Below are 21,364 nucleotides of genomic sequence, written 5' to 3'. Positions count from 1 at the left end.
TTTTATGACTTCTTCAGAAGGAATCATACAAAATAATACACTACTATTAAAACTTATATACTGAGTGCCTCTCCTCTATGTCAGGCACTCTGCTAAGTGAATGAGATAGAATTTAGATCTAGCTCTTCATTTTAAATGTTCAGAGATTGGTCTAGGTCCTGGGGAAATAGATATGAGAAGACACAGCCTCCTAGCTGGCTGTTGTGGTATACATCTGTAATCCTAGCACTCTAGAGGCACAGGCAAGAGGATCGGGCATTTGAGGTCAGCCTGAGCTACAGAATAAGTTCAAAGCTGGCCTGAGTTACATGGTTAGACTTTGTCTTGGTTAGCAATATGATATACAATTTCCTCAAGAACACAAAGAGTTTCCTTATATTTTTTGCTGAAAGACATTTTACCCAAATTTTAATTGAGTATTAAATGCTTATCACTTGGTGGCTTCATGAAGATCCTTACTATGAATTCCACCCTGACCTAGTCTTGCCCAGTTAAACACATTAGAGATCTTTACCACATACTTCCTGCTATATTCTTTATCCCAGAAGAATATGGAAAAACCCACTCCCACCAAAGGGTAGGACAGAGATTTAAAAAAACCTGTCACCCAAGCCCTTATAGGGTGGCATGCCTGGTTGAGCTTGCCCTGAAATCCCACTCCCCTGGCAGTGGCCCTGCAACCTAGCCCTGCTTCCAGGTTAGACCCTCTCCTGCAATATCTGGTCAGGCCTGGAAACCAAGACACTGGCCAGTACAACAAAGTCTTGAATTCTGTTGTCACACTTGCCCAAAATGATAAGAACTAAGGAGAAAAATGAAACAGGAAAGGAGAGGAGGTGCCAGGGCAAGTGGAGAGGACGTTATGATTTAAAATATGGCAGTTGCCAGGGCCTAACTAACATACATTCTTGAAGGAGGAAGAGAAACCTACAGTCATCAAAGAGAAGAGCAGAAATGTCTGGGAGAGATGGGACAAGAAGGAGGCTCCAGTGTCTAAGGCCAAGGAAGAGAGGGGAGAGGCTATTATAAAAGGGGAGTTGGGGAGGGATGCAGATTTTTTAGGACCTTGCAGGCTCTCATTTAAATGAACTATTCTGACAGTAATATATTGAGAAGAATATAAAATATTGCCACAGCAGATTTTTATAGCAGGCAAGTCACTACAGTAGAAAAGGCCTGGACCATGGCTTCAGAACAAATCCTACTACATACTGGATAGAGATCCTCAGGCAACTGACTTAATCTCTCAATTTCGTTGTCATAACATCTCACCTCACTGGGCTGTTGTGATGACCAAATGAGATACAGTAAATATTGGATAATAGCAATTACATGACAAATGATTCCTTCCTCACCATGGATAAGAAGTAAAACACATGTTTTCTTGTAAATCCACAAACCCAGCCAGTCTTTGGGTTTTCAAAGTAGAGTTCAACAAATAAATAACTCTACCACTAACTGGATTGGTGGATTTAGAACACTCTTTGAGAAAAAATAAAAACTGTTTCATTTGGCAAGACTTGTTTCAGTTTAATTAAATTTAGAACCACATATTTACAGATAAATATCCTGCACTTTTCAACAGTGTTATTGCAGGGTTTTTGTTTGTTTTTTTATTTTTTCTTTTCTTTGGCTTAGAGAAATTTATTAAAATTGGTGTTTAATCTTCTATTCCAGAGCATCCATCTCTTCTTCTTTAAGCAACTACAGAAAGAAGTCTCCTCAAAACTGTAGTATAATGCATCTGGTTAAAGACATGTGTACTTTTGAAATGATTTATCTTTAAAATGAACAATGGCTCCCTTTGCCAATTCACTACAAAAGCTGTCTTATACAAACTTAGTCTTTAGGATTTCTTAAAATTCTAATCTGAAAACATAATAAAACACATTATACTAGAAAAATCCTTATAAAGAGTTGAAGACAACCTCAAGGTTTTGGCAAAATTAATTATTAAAAGAGTAATTTTATTACCTTACGTCCATACACAGGTACTTCACTGTCAGTACTGTTAAACTTTGAACACAAACAGTGTATCTCAGTGACCCTATGGCAGCACATGAAACACAAGCTCCCAAGTTCTCCTCTCTTTCCCTGTACTCTCATTCTTGTAGCCTCTTCACCACAAATCCTGCCACATAAGCCTTGCTGACTCCAATATCTAGGTGAAACTCTTGTGATAATAGCTTGCGGTTTTTAGTGTTTTTGATGTGCCAGGTATGTTTGAACATACTTCACATGTTTAAATAAAATTCATCTAAATCCTCCCAACACCCTGTGAGTCCAATTGGCACTGTCAGTATCCCCATTTCTAAGATGAGGACACTAAGTCACAAAGCCTGCATGATGATACTGTCATATATCTTCTTTCTACGCCACATTTTTCTGGTGATTTCTTTCACGTTCATGGTTTCACCTACCACATAAATGTTCCTTTCCAACCCAGCCCTCTCCCCTGACGTAGACTGGTGTTGCTGCCCGCGAGGCTTCTTAACTAAGATGTCCTTACAAGGTCTAAACATTGACACATTCCAAACTAACTCTTTCATGTCCTAAAACTGCTCCTTTTTCTTGAGCTCTCTCTTATCAGGCAGCATCTCTCACTCAAGCACTTTATTCTACTCCCTAACCCTAAATTCAACCAGACTGATTTTATCTCCATTATTTAAGTTCATCCTCTCCTTTCTTTCCCCAACCAGTTCAGAGCCTTATCTTCATGTGAGCCACTCCACCAACTGTTCTTAGAATCTCCACCTTGCTTCCCACATACACATCTTCCTCTCAGCAAAGTAATCTGCTAACAAGGTGAATATGCCTACTGTCCTTATTTAAAACCCTGAAGGGTTCCACATATCCTTCAGGATGAAGACTAAAGTACCTAATGTGACAAAAATAGTTCTCCGCCATGGGGCTCCTCTAAGCTTTTTCTTCAAAGGTCTTGTTCCTAGTGTAGATGATTTAGGATTATATGCCTCAGTCATGCTGCCTCCTAGCCTGGATTACCCTCCTTGTCCACTGTCATTTGGTATAACTTAACTCCTAGTTCTCCTTAAAGACTCAACAAAGGCAAATCTCTAAAGGAATCACTGGTGACCCAACAGCCTAAATTGTTTCTCCGTGATCTGATGATACATCTCACTTTCAGATGTTACTATGAATAGCTTATTTTTTTTTCTTTTTAACCACTTTATTTGAGGTATAATCAACTTACAAAAAGCTGTACATATTTAATGTGTACAACTTAATGGGTTTGGAGATAAGTATATACCGGGAAAGCATCAGTCATCATTATCAATGTCATAAATTTACTCATTTCCAAGTTTCTTCTTACCCCTGAATAAGCTTATGCCTCTCTCTTTCCCCACAGATAATGAAACTATCTGAAGAATGGGACAGTAGCATTTTTAATATTCTCCAGCCCATTGTGCTGCATGTGATAACTGCTTAATAATATTGTTTTAAAAGAAAATGAATTTTCATTTCCTATTTCTGGGACTGTGGCTTAGTGGTAGAGCACTTGCCTCACAAGCATGAGGCCCTGAGTTCAAACTCCAGTAATGCAAAAAGAAAAAAAAAAAGAAAGAAAGAAAGATCTGGGTACCAGTGGCTCACACTTTTAATCCTAGTGACTCAGGAAGCAGAGATCAGGAGGGTAGTGGTTTGAAGCCAGTCTAGGCAAATAGTTCCGAGAGACCCTATCTTGAAAAACCCTTCACAAAAATAGGGCTGGCAGAGTGGTTCAAGGGGCAGGTCCTGAGTTCAAGAACCAGTTCCTCAAAAAAAAAAATGTTCTTCCTAATCATTAAAAAGAAAATTACAAGACAGAATATCCAGAATCAAATCAGTCAGGTTCTTAACATATGTATATTTCTACTATAACAATAACAATGTGACAATTTTAAAAAAAACCTTCCCCTCCAAAGTTTTCAAAAGCTATTCTAGAGTATTTCAAAATGTATCCTGAATGTAGGCTCAGAGCAAATCACTCAATAACTAGGGAATATTTTTCTCTTATAAGACTATGAGGGTGAAAATAGGCAGGTGGACAAGTGTTCACAAATGGTAGGAAGGAAATTAATAAGCATCTTGTCTATAAACTCTAATGATTTAGTCATCTGATAATCACATCAACTTAAACTCATTTAAGATGCTATTGTGAGAGACTGGTGATGTGGCTCAAATGGTAGAGTACTCACCTAGCATGTGTGAGACCCTGGGTTCTATCCCCAATATCAATTAAAAAAAAAAAAAAAGCAGCTGTGGAGTGAGAAGCAGATAATCACAGAAGTGTAACAGAAGCAGAAACTGACAATGCTATGCTGATAAAGTGAAAAGAAGAAAACAAACAAAACACTAATTATGGTAAAAGTAACAAACCTTTAGTTAAGGGGATGATATTAAACTCAGGGTTTAGTATATAAAGTATTTGAAGAGGAAACTCGTTATGAATTATAGTAAGAATGTGGTTTAAAGTAGTACTACGTTCATTGGAAAAATATATTTGCACAATACCAGAGAGTTCCCTGACATGTAAATAACTAAGAAAACATTTTCATAGTAGCATAATATTTTGGAAAACACATAGCACACTTCTTTGATGAATGCATTGAAGAAGTCTTTCTTACTTTTGTTGGTCAGACTTACTAGAGTTAGTCAATATTTGTAAATATTACTGAATAGTACCCATTTACCCTCCTACACTATTATGTATAAATTGCATGATAGCATGTCTTTTGCCTCTAAAATTTTCACCTCTTATATAATCAGAACACAAGTGATGAGCGATTATGAATGTGTAAATATTTAATTGTATTTTCTTTAAAAGAAGTCCAATAGGATTTAAAATTTTTAAAATAATATTAAACAATCCCATTAATTATAATAATTTAGTTATTTTCCTGATAGAGTCTTGCTTGGGAAAAGAGAAACATCTCCTGTTCCCCACACAGAAAATGGGAGTAAAGACTTCTTTATTTTTTATTTTTATGATTTTGGTAGTACTCAGGGCCTTGTGCTTGCACTTAAGGCACAACCCCAATCCTTCCTTTCACCAGATTTAAAAAAATACATTATTTAATTTGTGCTTTAAAAAATTATTAGTAATAGTAAAATCTTTTCCCCAATGTTTACTGATCTTTTGTATTCTTTCTTATCTCTACTGTATATATTTCTCTCCCATTGTGCCCTTTGGGCTTTTCCCCTGTTTTGTTTTTCATCCTTTACTTACTCATTAGAAAAAAACTTATTTAATATTAAGCATATTAATTGGTTTTCATACCTTTCAAATTTTTTTATCTTTATTGCTTTTGTCTTGTGCATCATACTTAAAACATCCTTCCTCACTCCAAAACAAGATAAATATTCACTGCGTATATTCTCTGTCGCCCACTTCTCAGATTCACCTAGCTGACTAGTGGCTCCTACCTTTGTCAGCAAGCCCTTCATGGTTGGCTTGCCCTCGGGCTGCAGGCAAAGCGGGTTAGCAGCTTGCACTCGAAGAACATTCTGTAACACTTTAATCCATTCTTCCAATATATTGGGAGAATCTGCAGTCAGATAGTGTGTGTGTTTTTCAGTGGTCAACTAGAATGGGATGAGAAAGCCAGAGGAAAGGCAGTTTTGAAATTTTCAGATTATTAACGTTTTCTTGTCCATTCTTCAAACATCATTATTTGACATGGAAGCAAACATACTAAACCCTGAATCCTAAATTCTAAATAAATTACTCCAGAAGAATTTAAATACTAAAACCACCTTGTGAGAATTACAATAATTAAATTTTTTACTTTAGCTTACTTCAACATTTTTCATACTATTAAAATTTTGAGGTCCTAATTTTATCTTTACTCATCACATTTTCCTTTTCTCCCTTCAATGTGCTACAAGCTCCTGGCTGTTGAGATGAGGAGCAGAATGACTGGAAGATACAATAAAATAACATAACTTTAACCATTAAAGAGGAGAGTTTTTTTTTAACAGAGGAAATGAACTATAAACAAAATAAGAAAATCTTGCACACAAGAAGAGAAATTCTTGGAACTAACATGTAATCAGAAACTGTGAACTCAAAATTTTCCAGTCTCAAATTAACCACACTGCAAATTTCCCAAGTATTTCAGAAGAATAATTCTTAACAGCCAGGCTTCAAGACAAAACTGAGTCCCCCTTCTAAAACTTTGAGGTCTCAGGCCACTGAAAACATTGATCATGTACCTTTCTGGCAACTGTTGTTCACCATCCAAAGGAGCAAGATAAGAAAATAATGGTCATTGAAAACATTTCAGAAATAAAATGTCTGTATTTACATTACATATATCAGACTATCTCTCAATAGCTGTTTTAATGGTTTCAGGCAAGACTGATCTTATGCATGGAGTACAATATGCAGCTGCTACTTCTCTAGTGTGATTTGGCAGGACAGCCCCTCTGGTCACAATAGCTTTCCTACTTAGGTGTTATAACACCTGAGGTTCACAGAAGAACTGTCATTTGTCAGGTTCTGTATTAAAATACAAACACTCTTGAATTGAATCATACACTAGATGACTAACATTTTATTGGAAACTCATTTATCAGATAATCCGTTGCTAAAATAGCTTGTCATTTTGACAGCTGAAAATACCTGGGAGGTTAAATATAGGGAAAAAAGACTATAAAGAAAGAAAAGGCAAAGAAAGTATAATGGGAAGTAACCAACATAAACTTCACTTACAGTTTTAACTAAAAAGTCTTGGAATGTTACATACACTTTGAAAGCCAAACTGATTCTAAAGTGAATAAAGAAACATTGAATCATCCAATCTCCTTTTTACTATTCTGGATAACTGAGAATTAAGATTTGTATACCAAAATGATAATAAGATGAAAAAGTTAAGGAACATATACCTGGACTGTTTGTTTATTATCTCCTCTTAAAATACTGCAGGATGCACTAAGTTCGATATGGCCCTGGGGTTTTCTAATTACATCACTCTGTTTGAAAGGAAGACAACCAAATGTAAGTAGATTAATTGTAATAGTAATAATACCAAATGCTTTTACAAATTAATTTTGCATTACAGAGAACAAAATCAGTAAGGAGTTTGCTTTATGATATGAAGAACTGAGGCCTAAATAGCAAGCACTTCCACTCACTGGGGATTTGTAGTAAAGTAATTCGCCACCTTTAAGAACAAACCACCTCCGCTTCCAAGTCTTGACTTTGCCACTCATTTTCAATAAGTAGCCAGATTTTTCCAGTGGTTCCTAATTAAAAAAAAAAAATTCAAGTTTCCTTTCAGTGGCTCAAACTAGCTGATTGATTAATTTTTAAAAATCTGATTCAGTGTTTACATTTTTCCCACTGTCACTGGAAGACGAGCAGGTTTTGGGCAGCTTCTGCTCAGGTTGTGAGCACTCTGTGTCTGTAGAGTAAGCATCAGGAGGAATAGCATAATCACTTTCAGAAGTCACAGAGGAGACAGACACGCCTACAAGAACAAAAAAATAAACCAAGTCAATGTTTAATATGGGCAGTCCAAACATCAGCTGTGAGTTTTTCTGTGGAATAAAAATGTTCCTAAATCATAAAGCATCCCAGACTAGATATAATCTCATTCTAACTTTGAAAGCAGAAAATAGAACTAAAGAGGTTAGGACAGTCATACAGATCTCCAAGGAAGTTAAAGAAACATAAGTAATATTTTGGTATGATTATACCCACAGCTCTGTTTACATATATAAAGTATATGAAATAGTCTACTAATATCTCTTTTTTTTTTTGGTACTGGGGATTAAACTCAGGGCCTCAAACCACTTGAGCCATGCCTCCAGCCATAATGTATCTTTTATTAAGAATTAAAAACATTGACCAGGTATCAGTGGCTCACCCCTATAATCCTAGCTACTTTGGGAGGTTGAGATCAGGAGGATTGTGGTTTGAGACCAGCATAGGCAAAAAGTTTGTGAGACCCCCATCTCAACCAATAGCTGGGTATGGTGGCATGTGCCTGTCATCCCAGCTACAGTGGGAAGTGTAGTATCATGATCCAGGCTAGACTGGACAAAACGTGAGGCTCTATCTTAAAAATAACCAGAGAAAAAAGAGCTGAAGACATGGCTCAAGTAGTAAAGCACCTGCCTAACAAGTGTGAAGCCCTGAGTTCAAACTCCAGTGCCACCAAAAAATATATATATTGTATTTATATATTGATATATAGGCAAAAAATATTATCAAGATTTTCAGCGGGGTGCTGATGGCTCATGCCTATAATCCTGGCTACTCAGGAGGCAGAGATCAGAGATCGCAGTTCGAAGCCAGCCTGGGCAAATAGTTCTGCGAGACCTTATCTTGAAAAACCCTTCACGAAAATAGACTGGTGGAGTGGCTCAAGGTGAAGTCCCTGAGCTCAAGTCCCAGTACCTCAAAAAAAAAAGAATTACATTTTTAAACTACTTAATTTCTGTAATCACTTTTAAGGTAACTTCACATTAAGAAACATGATTTCAATAGCATTTTTCATAACATTCCAATAAACTACTAGCTTACAGATTTTAAAAAATGTTTCATAAGAGAGAAGCAATAAGACTTAAACACATAAACTATTTCATTTGCCAGCAGCTATAAAGTAAAATTGAATGGAACATTTTCCACAATATTTCAGTCGCTTTATAGAAAATTATTTGTGATTTGCAAGTCACTTTTGCAGAATCACTACATTTAGAGCTTTTGAAACATTAAATAAAAGCAAGGACTCAGGTTTTATTCGTTATAATATCTAGCAATTTTTAAGAATGTTTGCTAACATCTAAGGGTCTATTAGAATATGACTACTCTTATAACGCTACATACCTGACTCAGACAAGTCACAGCTGTGGTAATATCTTTATTTTTCATGGAATAACAGAAACTAGGGACCTGAGAGATGATTTAGGCTAATGCCTTTATTCTCTAAGGAGTCTTAAGACCTAGACATGACAGATTTGTCCAATATCAAAAAGCCAATCGGGGCAATATTGTAGGGCAAACCTCAGACTCCCAGCTCTGGGGCCAATGTGCCAGGCATTTTGAGAGGTGCTAGGGATAGAACAACAACAAAACAGAAATATTTCAGCCCTCAAGGAACACAGAGTTTAGAGGAGGGAGACAGATGACAAATAGGCAGCAAGTGCTATGAATGATAAGCACAGAGCAGATTAAAGTAACCAGAAGTCAGCAGACGAAAGGAAAGACTACAATTTGAAAGATGTCCTCAGGGTAGATATCACTGAGGTGGATTTCTTTGAGCACAGTGCTGAAGAAGGTGAAGAAGTCAGCTACGGAGACTTCTGGGGGAAGAATGCCAGGTGGAGGAAATGCCAGTGCAAAGATCCTGAAATAAAATCACACCCAGTGATTTTTTTCAGGAACAAAAAGGTCCTTGAGAGAGCCAGTGTAATGGCTCAAGTGGTGGAGTGCCTGCCTAGCAAGTGTGAGGCCCTGAATTCAAATCCCAGTACCACCAAAAAAAAAAAAAAAGGCCCATGAGGTCAGAGACTGAATAAGAGGAAAGAGGAGATAATGAAATTGAAGACATAAAAGAGTAATAAAATGTATTGTAGCCATTATAAAGAACCACTGAAGTATTCTGAGCAAAAATGTGACCTATCCTGATTCTGGCTCTCGGGGACAAGGTGAAAGCAGGAAAACATGTGGAAGCCCAAAATATTAAACCAATGCTTAACAGCTCCATTTGAAGATGAAGAGTTTGAAAATACCCAGGGGTTCCATGGAACACAATTTGAAAACGAGCAGACACACACTGCCACATTAAGACTTTTATAAAATACAGAGGTCATTTAGTAGAAATGACCTCTCAGAAATTCTTTCTCAGAATTTCTTCAAAAATTATTAGTAATCATACAATGCCCAAAGTAAAGTTGTTGTTTTCCATTTCAATATCAGATTAGCCAACACAAGTTTTAGGTATATTTTGCTACATTTAGTAGTATAACAAATTTAGGTGAAAAACATCTGTCGCACAAATTATCCAAAATGCCACAAGGTAACTATAAAAAAGTAACTTCATTTTGGCCAATTATCTCCCTTTATTTCCACAATAAGGGTGATCCCTTTTGTCTTAAGACAAAATAAGGCAAATAATAATAACCAGGTTCTGGTGGCTCCTATCTCTTTGGAAGGCTGAGATTGGATCACAGTTCCAGGCCAGTTTGTGCAAATGGTTCTCAAGACCCCATCTCCAAAATAACCAGAGCAAATAATGCCTGCTGTGAAAGCATGAAGCCCTGAGTTCAAATGCCAGTCCCACCAACATAATAATAATAGTAATAATAATAGTTACTGTTATTAGTATTAATATTATAAAGACTGTGGTTTGGAATCACAGGGAATTAAGTAGAAAATTATGACTAAAACACAAACATCTCAGTCCTAGGCCAATACTTCTTTCACAATGGTTTGAAGTAAGTACCTTGATTCTTTTTAAAAGTCCTATTTTGGGGATAAAGTTCAGAATGAATATTCTGGATGGCCCAGGTTGTCTGGCGGGCCTGAGTTTTTCCCTCACCTCGTTTCATGACTCTGGGGCTGCCTGGCACACTGCGGCTGCGTGGATCTGACTCGGAGGTCCGTGAGCCGGACATGGAGCTGCCCTCTTCCTCAGAGCCTGAGGACTCGTCCAGAAAAGGGCTGCTACTTATTTGGGTTGCCTTCTAAAGAAAAACAGAAACAGACTCCCTCTACCCATCTCTAAAGTTGCATAAAATGTCTTATAGAAAGAAGTCATGGAATACAGTTTTTAAAAAAGAAATAGAAGAACATATTTTGCCATTATGAAAGTCATGTTGTCAAACTTCAAATTATAATTAGCTAGGAACTTGTCAATTAGAAAAGATTCCTGAAAATGTAAGGTTGTCAATATTTGATGGTCTTCAATTTAATTAGCTTCTGGCAAGGAAGGGGATCCTGCCTTTAATATAAAAATCTTTCTAAATTAGGAGTTTCCATTACATCATTAATATGTTTCCTTTAAACAATTAAGATCCTGGGGCAGGGAGTTAAGGAGGAACCACATGAAAATGGATACATGTCTCTAATGCTCTGATAAGAATAAATATCTTCTCCAGACCTTCCTATTTCTTCTTTTTTATGATATATTAATGTGAACTTCTAAAACTCTGTAAAGGGGAGTCTGTGTAAAATGCTAAAAATGGAATCTGGAGCTTGAACAAACAGGTTCCCTGATGCATCATGAAGAGAACCACAAGTTCCACTGTAACAGTGACGAGTTACCCCCTTCAATGTTGTGTAGACGGGGGTGGTCATATTCTTGTATATCAAAGAGGTATAAGGTCCGGATGTGGTATAGGAAAGCATGGTAGTAGAACCTAAAACAGAAAAGAACATTAAAAACAAAACCCTTCTAACTAGCACATTGGCCTATTTCTTATGAATATGAATTAGCATCATTTCCAATGAAAGAGAACTTGCACAAACACATGATTATAAGTTATAGTCTGCTTTACGAATTATGGCATTTATAGGTTGATAAATACACTCTTTTATATGGTTTGTGATTCACTCATGTTATTTCCTGTTATCTGTAAGCTCTTAGGGAGCAAGAAGCATGGCTTTTATTTCTTTAGCATCTTCATGCACGTTTAGCTTGGCTGTGCAAAAGTGAGTATAAATAACTACTGACTGGCTCTGTCAGTAGTACCCATGAGGATGTTCTCTGACTATTCACAGTCCTGCTACTGATGTGGTATTAAAACACTATCATTCTTAATCCTTATCAGGTGACTCTGGTGTTAAAAGGTTAGAATATATTTTCCTGAACTGTAAGAAAAGAAGATAGCTGAAAAGGAGTAAAACATCAACAGCTACCTCTAAGATGTGGATTAGTGGTAGGATAGGAAGGAGGCTGGAAGAAGGAACCACAGGAATTTTCTTTTTATTCCAGACAGTTCTGTGATGTTTGGTTTTGCTTTTTTATAATGGGCACAGATTATCTCTATAATAATTTTTGGAAGGAAGAAAGGAAGAAAAAAAGAAAAGGTAAAAAAGACATAGAAATCAATTTTTTTTTACAAGTTTTACAACTTTTAATAGGTGAAATGCCACAGTTTCTCTATTTTTGCTTCTTTCAGGTAAAAGCACCACAGTGAGGTCATTTTTACATCACACTTGGACATATTTCAACCCTTATGCTGAGTAAGATGAATTCAATTTTAAAACATAAATCAGCAAACTCAGAAATCATTTTCTGAATGTTTACATAATTCAATTTATTCCAATACTTTTAGACATGTAGGAAGTTCTTAGCTAGTGAAACACAATACAAAATCACATATTTTTTTTTAAAAATTTTATTGTGGTTTAAAAAACATAAAATTTGCCATCTTAACCACTTTTAAGAATATAATTCAGTAGTATTAAATATATTTACATTGTAAGACAGTCCTCTAGGAATTTTTCATCTTGCAAATCTGAAATTCTAAACACATCAAACAACAAACCCCCTTCTCCCCCTCTTCCAGCCCCGTAATTAGCGTTGTAGATTCTGTTTCTATGAATCTATTTAAGTGGAATAATACATTATCTGCTTTTAGTGACTATATCATACTATCAATTAACATAACTTCTGAATGTTTACATAATTCAATGTATTCTGTGTTGTGGCATGAAAAAACACTTACTTTTATTACTAGCATTCTCCATATTCATGGCCTCAGACATTCGAATGCCTGATTTTGCTACAGCATAAATTCTGCTTTCCTAAGGTAAAAGAGAGATTAAACAGTGTATTTAAAGCAAAAAAAAGATCAGTTTTAATACATGTTTTTCATTTGTTCTTCACTTAATACTCATTACAGTACAGTATTATTATAAAACTCACCAGTACCAATAAGCACGCCTTTGTGAATAGTACTGTAGAGATTTTTTCCATTCATTAGTCATTTCATTATTTATCTTTGCTTGGTATTTTAAAATCTTTTGAAGATGTAGCACAAGGAAGAGAAAGTTTATTCACAATGACTAAAGATAAACATCATCTTTAATATTCTACCATTATAAAATACAGTTTAAAAAAAAAGGATAAACCTTTAACAGGAAGCCAGAAACTGTTCACAACCACTGATTATACATAAATTGCTTTTTTAATATTCTACCATTCTGGAACATGGTTAAAGAAAAAAAAGAAAGAAAAAACTTGAAGTCAGAAGTCAGAGAGAGTACTCTAACATTAAATGCTACAACCTTCTTATTTCAATCAAGTAGAAAGAAGCCTGACGTCAATAATGAATTTGAAACTTAAAGTGGAATTTATAACATTATTTTGTTCCAAAAATAGGTGATTTTGCTTTCTCTTCTAGAAAGAGTATTGGAAATGGGTGCTATAAAGGCTATTAGCTCTGCCCATGAGAAAAGGGAGTCCAGGTGGTTCTCAATGCACAGATTACCATGTCCATCCTTTTTTAATGGGTCTAACCTGGTCACAGTTAGCTGAACTGGGGCACAGTAGGCACCCAATGCTATCATCTTTCAGGCTGACCAGAAGCCAAAGAAATAACTGGCCTAAGACTGTTATGATCAGAGGCACTTCAGAGCAAGGAGCAGCTGACTGACGGAGTTAGATGCAGCTTCTCTGAGCACGTGATTATGATATACACAGGGACTTATAGCAAAGTATGTGAGTCAGAAAGACCATATAAAAGTAAGGCAGCAAGGAGATGTGAGGCAATTACAGGTCATCAGAGCATGGGGAGAGAGCATCAGAGAAGAGGCAGACAAACTATGGAAACAACACAGATGCCCTACTACTGATGAACAGATCAAGAAAATGTGGTATAGGCATATACAATGTAGTTAATTCAGCATGTGAATGACACCATGTATGAAGGTAAATGAATACAACTGGACAACATTTTGTTAAGTGAAGTAAGCTCAGCTCAGAAAGACAATTAACATAACTCCTGAATGTTTACATAATTCAATGTATTCTGTATTGTGGCATGAAAAGCTGTTGAATAAGGGGGTGGGAGGGAAGCAGTAAGGGAGAGTAATGGAAGAGGTTGAACTGACCAAAGTAAAGTATATTCACAACAGGGACACATCAAGAAACCCATTTGAACATTGACTTAGGGATTAACCAAAGACAGGACTGTAAATTTCAGTGTGTGTATGTGTGGGAGGGTACCTGTGGGAGGGAGATGATGAATGGAAGAGATGAAGTTGAGGGAATATGGTTGATGGGCTTCACATACATATACAAAATAGAATGATGAAACCTCTTGCAACTGCTTTAAGTGGGGTGGGGAGGGAGTCAAAGGGGGGAGATTGTGGAGGCAATTTAACCAATGTACAATGTAAGCCTGTGTGAAATTGTCACAATGAATCCCCCGTGTACAAGGAATATATCCAAATGAAAATGAAAAAAGAAGTGGCAGAAAAATCAGTGTGGATGCAAGGACAAGCTGACCTACTGGAGGAAGGGCCATAGGCAACAGTTACTTCTCAGGAGCTGACTGTCAGAGGTACGGCTGAATCACAGGTCTTCCCACTAGATTGACTACTGTATTTTGAATGACATCCCAATTTGATATGGATAGGCTATTATGCCTTCAAATAACCTCTTATTAATCGAGGTAACTAGGACACATCCTTTCCTTGAAACCTGCAAATACCTAAGAGACACTTCAAACTTGGCCAGTCAGCTGGAAGTCTTTTGAAAACAACACTACTTTTTCAGGACTGAATAGCTTCAGAAAAAGAGAAGTGAGAAAGGCAAAAAAAGTAGTGCAATGGTTTGCCAAATGAAACAAACTTGAAAGCCTGTCCTAAATCTCTGAAAATCTCAACATAATGAAAGAGGCAAAATTCAAAGTTCTCACTGCCTAAAGGGTAACATAGTTGGCATTCCAGAGATTCACATGCCATTAACTTCTACTTTTTTTGGTGCCATCAAGAACTTAATAAAACTACAGGAGGTTTATGAAATGAAATGTTCTCTTGAAAGCAAATAAAAGCAGATACATCTCAAGGTCTGAATTTATACTAGGAAAACATGGCTGCCCTAGTTTGCTTAAAATTATGGCAGTTGCTAAGTAAAAAATATAATGGTAAAAGAACGTAACTACAAAAATCAAAAAGCAATGCAACTCAGATGTTTCTGTGAAGTCCAAATGCTAATGCCTGAGGAAAACTTATAGCTACAAAACATCAGTTCATTTTGTTTCAAATGTAGGACAAATTTCTTAATCTAACAATATAGATATTCCTAAGAAGTATCACTCAACTGATGGATTAATTAACATAGTAGTGACCCGTGTTTCCATAGAAGATTCAATCTATTCTAGATCTGTAGGAAGCAGCTTTGATTAAAGTAATGGATTTATAAGCTCATGAAGAGTAAAATGAAACTTCTCTTAAATCAATCAAGTAAATTAGTTCAAAATTGATGACCAGCATCCTGGTTCAGAATCCACCCAAATATTGAGGGGGTGGTGGGGAGAGGGAGGGGGCGGAGTGGGTGGTAAGGGAGGGGGTGGGGGCAGGGGGGAGAAATGACCCAAGCCTTGTGCACATATGAATAAAACAATAAAAAAAAAGAATCCACCCAAAAATATCAGTTAGAGGGAACCCTTCTTCCCCATTCCATGCTGTTTCCTTCTATGTCCAGTAACTGGACAGTCCTGAACTCTCTCTACCCATTCACTTTCTCCTCTGGGCATGCACAGGCTAGCACCTTCCTTTCTCCTTTCTCTTGAGAAGTAGCTCCCACAGGAGAGAAGCTATGTGGTTTCTCCAGCTTGTACGTTTTACATCTCACTGGATGAAGCCTGGAATAACCAGCATAGCTTGGGCCTAGGTAAATAATTCTAGCTAATTCTAAAGTACAGTATTGGAAAGCTCATTTGCTCATCAATTCTCAGATTAAAAAATAATGTCATATTTTGATCTTCCCTCTGTCTTGTTTTTCAATTGATTCAGAACTCAATGAGAGAAGAGATGGGAAAATTGTATTCTGAAAATTGGAAATTGTCAGAACAAAGTTGGATCTGAAAAGAAAACAGGAAAAGAAGCAAAACCTGAAAGTGAATGTAGAAAAATGACCACTGTGTGTGTGTCACACACAGGAATATAATTACCCAAGAGGGAAACCGGTGCAGGGGAGGAGTGGGAGGTTTGCTACACGCTGCCTTCTTTGCCGAGTCACTGGTTTCCTGGTCATCTGAGTATGGAGCTTCCAGGGAATCATAGGAAAACAGTCCATCCTCACAGCTCATGTCCATGTTCTCTACAATTTCTGTACTGATGCCATCAAGTAGATCAAGATCTGTTTCCTGAGGTCTCAGTGGTCTTATCATGCTTATAGCATTTCTGTTTGTACCAAACATCCTGTCGGAATTTAACTGTGGTTGGCTTAAATGCTTTTTGGTAAGCGCTACACTTAAACTGAAAACATTGGGAATCCTTAACTTCGGGGGTGGCAGGTGTAAGGAAGACATTAATTGTGCTCCTTTTCCAGGGAGTAAGTTAGGATGCTTTGGAGTTAAAGCCGGGGTCAAAATAGGGCTTGGGGTGTTGGCCTCACTCGATGATGATGAATAATTCAGTCTTTGGGACTGAAACTTTTTATTCAGTTCATCTGAGGAACTATCTTGATCCTTTTTACTTTTTTCAGAATTTCCCTTTTCAAGAAGTCTATTCTGAGCTTTCCACTGTGCCTCTTGTTGCCAAGAATACAGCTTCTTATGTTCTGGTCTCTTTATGCCAAAAGTCTCTTCTTCAAATATAGAACTACTGTCATCAGATGCTGTCAGATATGCTTCGCTCCCCAACCTGCCACACTGGGCACCTTCCTCCGACGTGTGACTGGAAAGGGTGGATATGCACCTGGACTTGGATCTTCCTTTGCTTCCATCTTCCTCATCAGAACTCCAGTCACCCACTGGAGCCCCAGAATTCTGGGATTTGTCACCATCCATTGCAAAGCTTATTCTCGTCTTCCGATTCTGTTCTGAGCTGCGTGGTGTTCTCTGGCTTCTGTTGTTTTCTTGAACTTGGTTATCAGCAGGCTTCTCTGGAACTTCCATTTCTAGAGAAGAAAATATCAGCAGGTTGCCCTTAATAAAACCTTGCTGCACGTTTAGTTTTATGTAACTACACTGTAGGAGCTAGCAAGCTCAAATAAGGTTAATTTACTTTACCCTTTGTTTGATTGCTTTTTTAAAACACAAGTTTGAAACACAGAGGCCTAATACTTCAATATAATTGTATCAAAATTAAACTTTTTACCAACAAATACGCTGAGGAACAAAACTGACAAGAGTCTAAAAAAAGATAATTAAAGAAGTAAAATGTGAAATACAGCAACTTTGACCATCAAAGAAAGAAGCCATTGCTTTCTGAGGGACTGGGGACTGAACTTAGGACCTTGCCTGGCAAGGCTCTGTCACTTGAGGTGTATGCCCAGTTTCTTGCTCTTGATTTGTTTTTCAGAAAAGGTCTCATGCTAACTTTAATTGGGCTGGCCTCAAACCAGAATCCTTCTACCTCTGCCTCCAGATTATAGGCATGAATCACCACTCCTAGACCCCAATTCCATTTTAGAGCAAAAGAAATGACAACTCTCTTTCCATCAAATTCCAAAATCATTACAAAGTAAATCTAAGCATAATACATACAAAGCTATATGTTAAGAAACAAACTCTGTGTCTAAATTCAATATACAAAATATGCAAAATCATGAAGAAAACATTAATAGAAAGAAACTCTCTTTGCTCTACTTTTTTTTTAATCATAACTATAAAAATGTGTTTTTGTAATAGGAATAGCACTCTTCTATTAATAATATGTTATAGAATGCAAAATTATCTTAATAAATAGTGAATTAAAACATTAGATTGAAGTTGGGTGTGGTGGTACACACCTGTAATTCTAGCACTCCAGAGGCTGAGGCAGGAGGTTTGCAAATCTGAGGCCAGCCTAGGCTACATAGCTGGACACTGTCTCAAAAAACAAACAAACCAAAATATCGAAGAGTAGAAAAGAAACTTTGAAAACATAAATATGATATATGTATATACATATATGTGTGTGTGCATGCTTAAATACATACACAAATAAGCTAGAAAAAACGTCACAACTGGTGGACATAATGAAGGAACAGATTACAAAGTGGAATTTAGTAACTTTGGGAGTTTTGTGACACTTCCTCTATTTTGATTATCAGATTTCCCAGCTGTAGTATGTACAGTTTATTTTATGTCAGTTAAATCTTAATAAATCTGTTTAAAAACACACACACACACACACACACACACACACACGAAAACACAAATACTACTTCATAATTAAGAAACCAGAGGGCTGAACAAACAGACCCGTAAGTTTCATATCAGGCAGTTTATTAAATTGTTGAGTAAGCCAGAGCTTCAGCACGGGCAACCTCAGCAGTGCTCAACTGACTGTTAAAGACTGTGGAGAGAGAGAAGGTAAAAAAGGTTTCATGAATAAGCAAATAAAATGCAAGTAATAGCCAGAGAGTAACAAAGCAGCCTTCTGATTGGAAAGACAGCATAGTTTTCAGAATGTCAAAACTAAGCACAGAGACAGCTTTTAGGGCCATAATATTTTCCCTGTGAAAGAAGAGAAATGGAAGAGTAAGTTGCAAACTCAAATCTCTCTAAAATATTTGGGAAAAGTGAACAAAAGAGATGTGCACTAGAGGTGTCAAAGCCAGCAGGTGCCCAACAAAGCAAAATGTAGACAGGCTGTAAAACAGAAAGAAGAGCAGAAATCTGCACACGACCGGGGTCTAAACATCTAGGCAAATATTTTCCTCTTTGAAGCAACAAAGGGAAAATCAAAGCAGTTAGTAAATTATATCTTACTGTTCTCTCTGTAAGTTTTCTAGGCCAGAACTAATTTCACATTTAATATATTTTTTTCATTTTCAATAAATGAATAAAAATGCACAGTTCTAGTCTGAAACTGGGTTAAAATAAGTACCTGATAGGTAAAATTTTAAATATTTTAATTTTAAGTATCACTTCCCCATGTTGGTAGGAAACACTAAGACAGGAACATTGGTCTCTCCTGTGTAGCACTGGCAAAACTCTGAGAAGACACAAAGTAACTAGATATGCATAGCTCACTGCTTGGTGCTCTTTAGAAATACTCTCATGAAGTATCAAGTTGTCAGGAAAAAAACAGAGGAAATTAAGCCATATTCAGGTTAATCTTAGTGAATAACTCTTCTGTTTTAAAAAAATGCCAAAGTAAATTGCCCTGGTCCATAAATACCTTCTATGTCTTTTCCTTCAATGAACTCAGGTTCTTTGGATGATACCTTGCTCATTCCCACTTGAGGAGGGCTCTTTGCTCGGGATGAAAAGCACCCAAACGTCAGACTGCTTAGGCGCTGCCCTTCCGAAAGCTTTGGTGTACAGACCGTGGATGATTTCTTCCCCTGAACTTCTGCAAGGTCATTAATCAAAGGTAAGATGTGAATTTTTTATAGTAATTCATTAAACACAGAACCAAAGCATATAAAAATCATGGATAAATCATTCCGTATTCCAGGAAAAAAGCCTGAAGTTCGTCTTTACTTATGTATAGTAACAAGGAAGCTTCAATGTTGAGTACCACAGGTCTATATTTAAACCTGTTTTATATATTTTGAAGGTTCAATGTATTTTAACTGCAGAGAAAAAAAATGTAATCCATTTAGAAGTTAGTTCTTCAAACAAAAAACACAAACAAACTAAAACCAGATTATAAATAACTAAAGAGTTAGAGCTTCTTAAAAAGTCAAGTGCTGGAAAACACAAGTTAAGTACTGGTAAAAATTATGTGGTAATCACTAACCGAGGTATGAGTTGCCAAAACAACCAGAGGCACATGTTACAAGATCATTGTAATGACTTTTATTTATCCTAATGTTTAGTAATCAGAAAAAGGCAGATGGAGGGGCTTGGTCTATGGTAAACATAATACAGAGAATCTTAATCACTTATTTAGAGGAGAGGGAGATGCAGAATTTAGAAAGCTAGTGGAGTGATTAGATCAGCACCTAACCATAGGTTTAATTCATCTCTAAGACTCGTAACATTGCTGCATGTAAGATCAAAAGCACTGGAGGTCCCAGTAAGAAAAGTTTTCAAGGAAATGCAATTCTTAACACTGGGAAAGCACCAAAGGGTTAAGTTAAATAGCAACTGATCATTGAGTTAGAGTATAAAAAAATACATCTTTATATAGAAAATTTCCTTAGACGTATTTTTTGTGTCTCTCAGAACTAATTCACAGTAATATTATAATAATGATACACAGTCAGTACTCTGTGGTTTCTGCATCCAGAGATCCAACCAACGATGGATCAAAAATATTTAGAAAAAAGACTGTCTATATACTGAACACATAAAAGATGCTTTCTTATCATTATTTCCTAAACAATATGGTATAACAAATATTTATGTAACATTTACATTTGATTAGGTATTATGCACAATCTAGAGATGACTTAAAGTAACAGAAGGATGTGCATATGTTATATACAGATACGGTGCCATTTTATATAAGGGACTTGACCAGCCTCAGATTTTAGTATCCACAGGGTCCAGGATACAAAGGGATAACTGTATATGTGTATGTACTTTAAAGTACTACAATTGTATCTAAAATGTATGTATGATATCTATTTTCCAGTCCAAGTCTAGTTTCCAAGGATCAACATTTCTTAGTCTATAAAACCTAAGAGGCTGCCAATGAAGACTGGAATTGCAAAGCCAAGAATATCAGAGAAAATAACAATCTTTTGAGAGTAGCTTAGTTTGTTCAACCTATTTCAATGAGGGTGAATGTCACAAAAACCTAAAACTTTCATTCTAAATATGGAATTCCTGTGACTCAAGCAGTAAGAGTTCCTGCCTAGCAAGCACTAGGCCCTGAGTTCAAACCCCATACCACCAAAAAAAAAAAAAGTTTTAAAAATATGGAATTCCTGATCAACGATGGGAGTATTTATTTTTCATCATATATGTGGAGAAAATGATAGCAGTAAGTATTTGCATACAGTAGACAAAATGCCCTATAACCAACATATGCCCTACAATCAACTCTCCTATATACTCCCCTAGGAAACTAGAAGACACTATTGCAATCACAGTTTTACTAATGTAAAAAAATGTTCGGAAGATATGATACAGTTATTAAGTAGTAAGGCATTGAAGTTGACTTCTCAACCCATGTTCTTCCTATGATATCAATAGTTTTCTGATGCATTTTGTGAGACTACAGGAATTTGTGGAAAATGCCTCCAAGGGTCAAGAAGAGGCATAAGTAAGGGTAAGTCTACAGAACTCTGGACCTATCACCCAA

At 36.5% G+C, this 21,364-nt stretch overlaps 1 protein-coding gene across 7 annotated transcripts in view; it reads right to left on the bottom strand.

Moving 5' to 3' along the window:
• Positions 1-21,364, bottom strand: part of Plekhh2 (pleckstrin homology, MyTH4 and FERM domain containing H2) — a 125,462-nt gene that overhangs the window by 45,276 nt on the left and 58,822 nt on the right. For all 7 annotated transcript variants that reach the window (XM_020157403.2, XM_074049591.1, XM_074049593.1 and 4 more), the window contains 9 exons: positions 19,289-19,462; positions 16,129-17,078; positions 12,676-12,754; positions 11,270-11,364; positions 10,545-10,689; positions 7,333-7,469; positions 7,135-7,245; positions 6,886-6,972; positions 5,425-5,583 (listed from right to left, as the gene is read on the bottom strand). In XM_020157403.2, coding sequence (XP_020012992.2) covers positions 5,425-5,583; positions 6,886-6,972; positions 7,135-7,245; positions 7,333-7,469; positions 10,545-10,689; positions 11,270-11,364; positions 12,676-12,754; positions 16,129-17,078; positions 19,289-19,462 — 1,937 coding nt within the window. The remainder of the gene's footprint in view (positions 1-5,424; positions 5,584-6,885; positions 6,973-7,134; positions 7,246-7,332; positions 7,470-10,544; positions 10,690-11,269; positions 11,365-12,675; positions 12,755-16,128; positions 17,079-19,288; positions 19,463-21,364) is intronic.

The sequence above is a fragment of the Castor canadensis genome, chromosome 12, assembly GCF_047511655.1.
Source record: "Castor canadensis chromosome 12, mCasCan1.hap1v2, whole genome shotgun sequence".
Lineage (NCBI taxonomy): Eukaryota > Metazoa > Chordata > Mammalia > Rodentia > Castoridae > Castor > Castor canadensis.
This window is presented reverse-complemented; position numbering and strand designations above follow the sequence as displayed.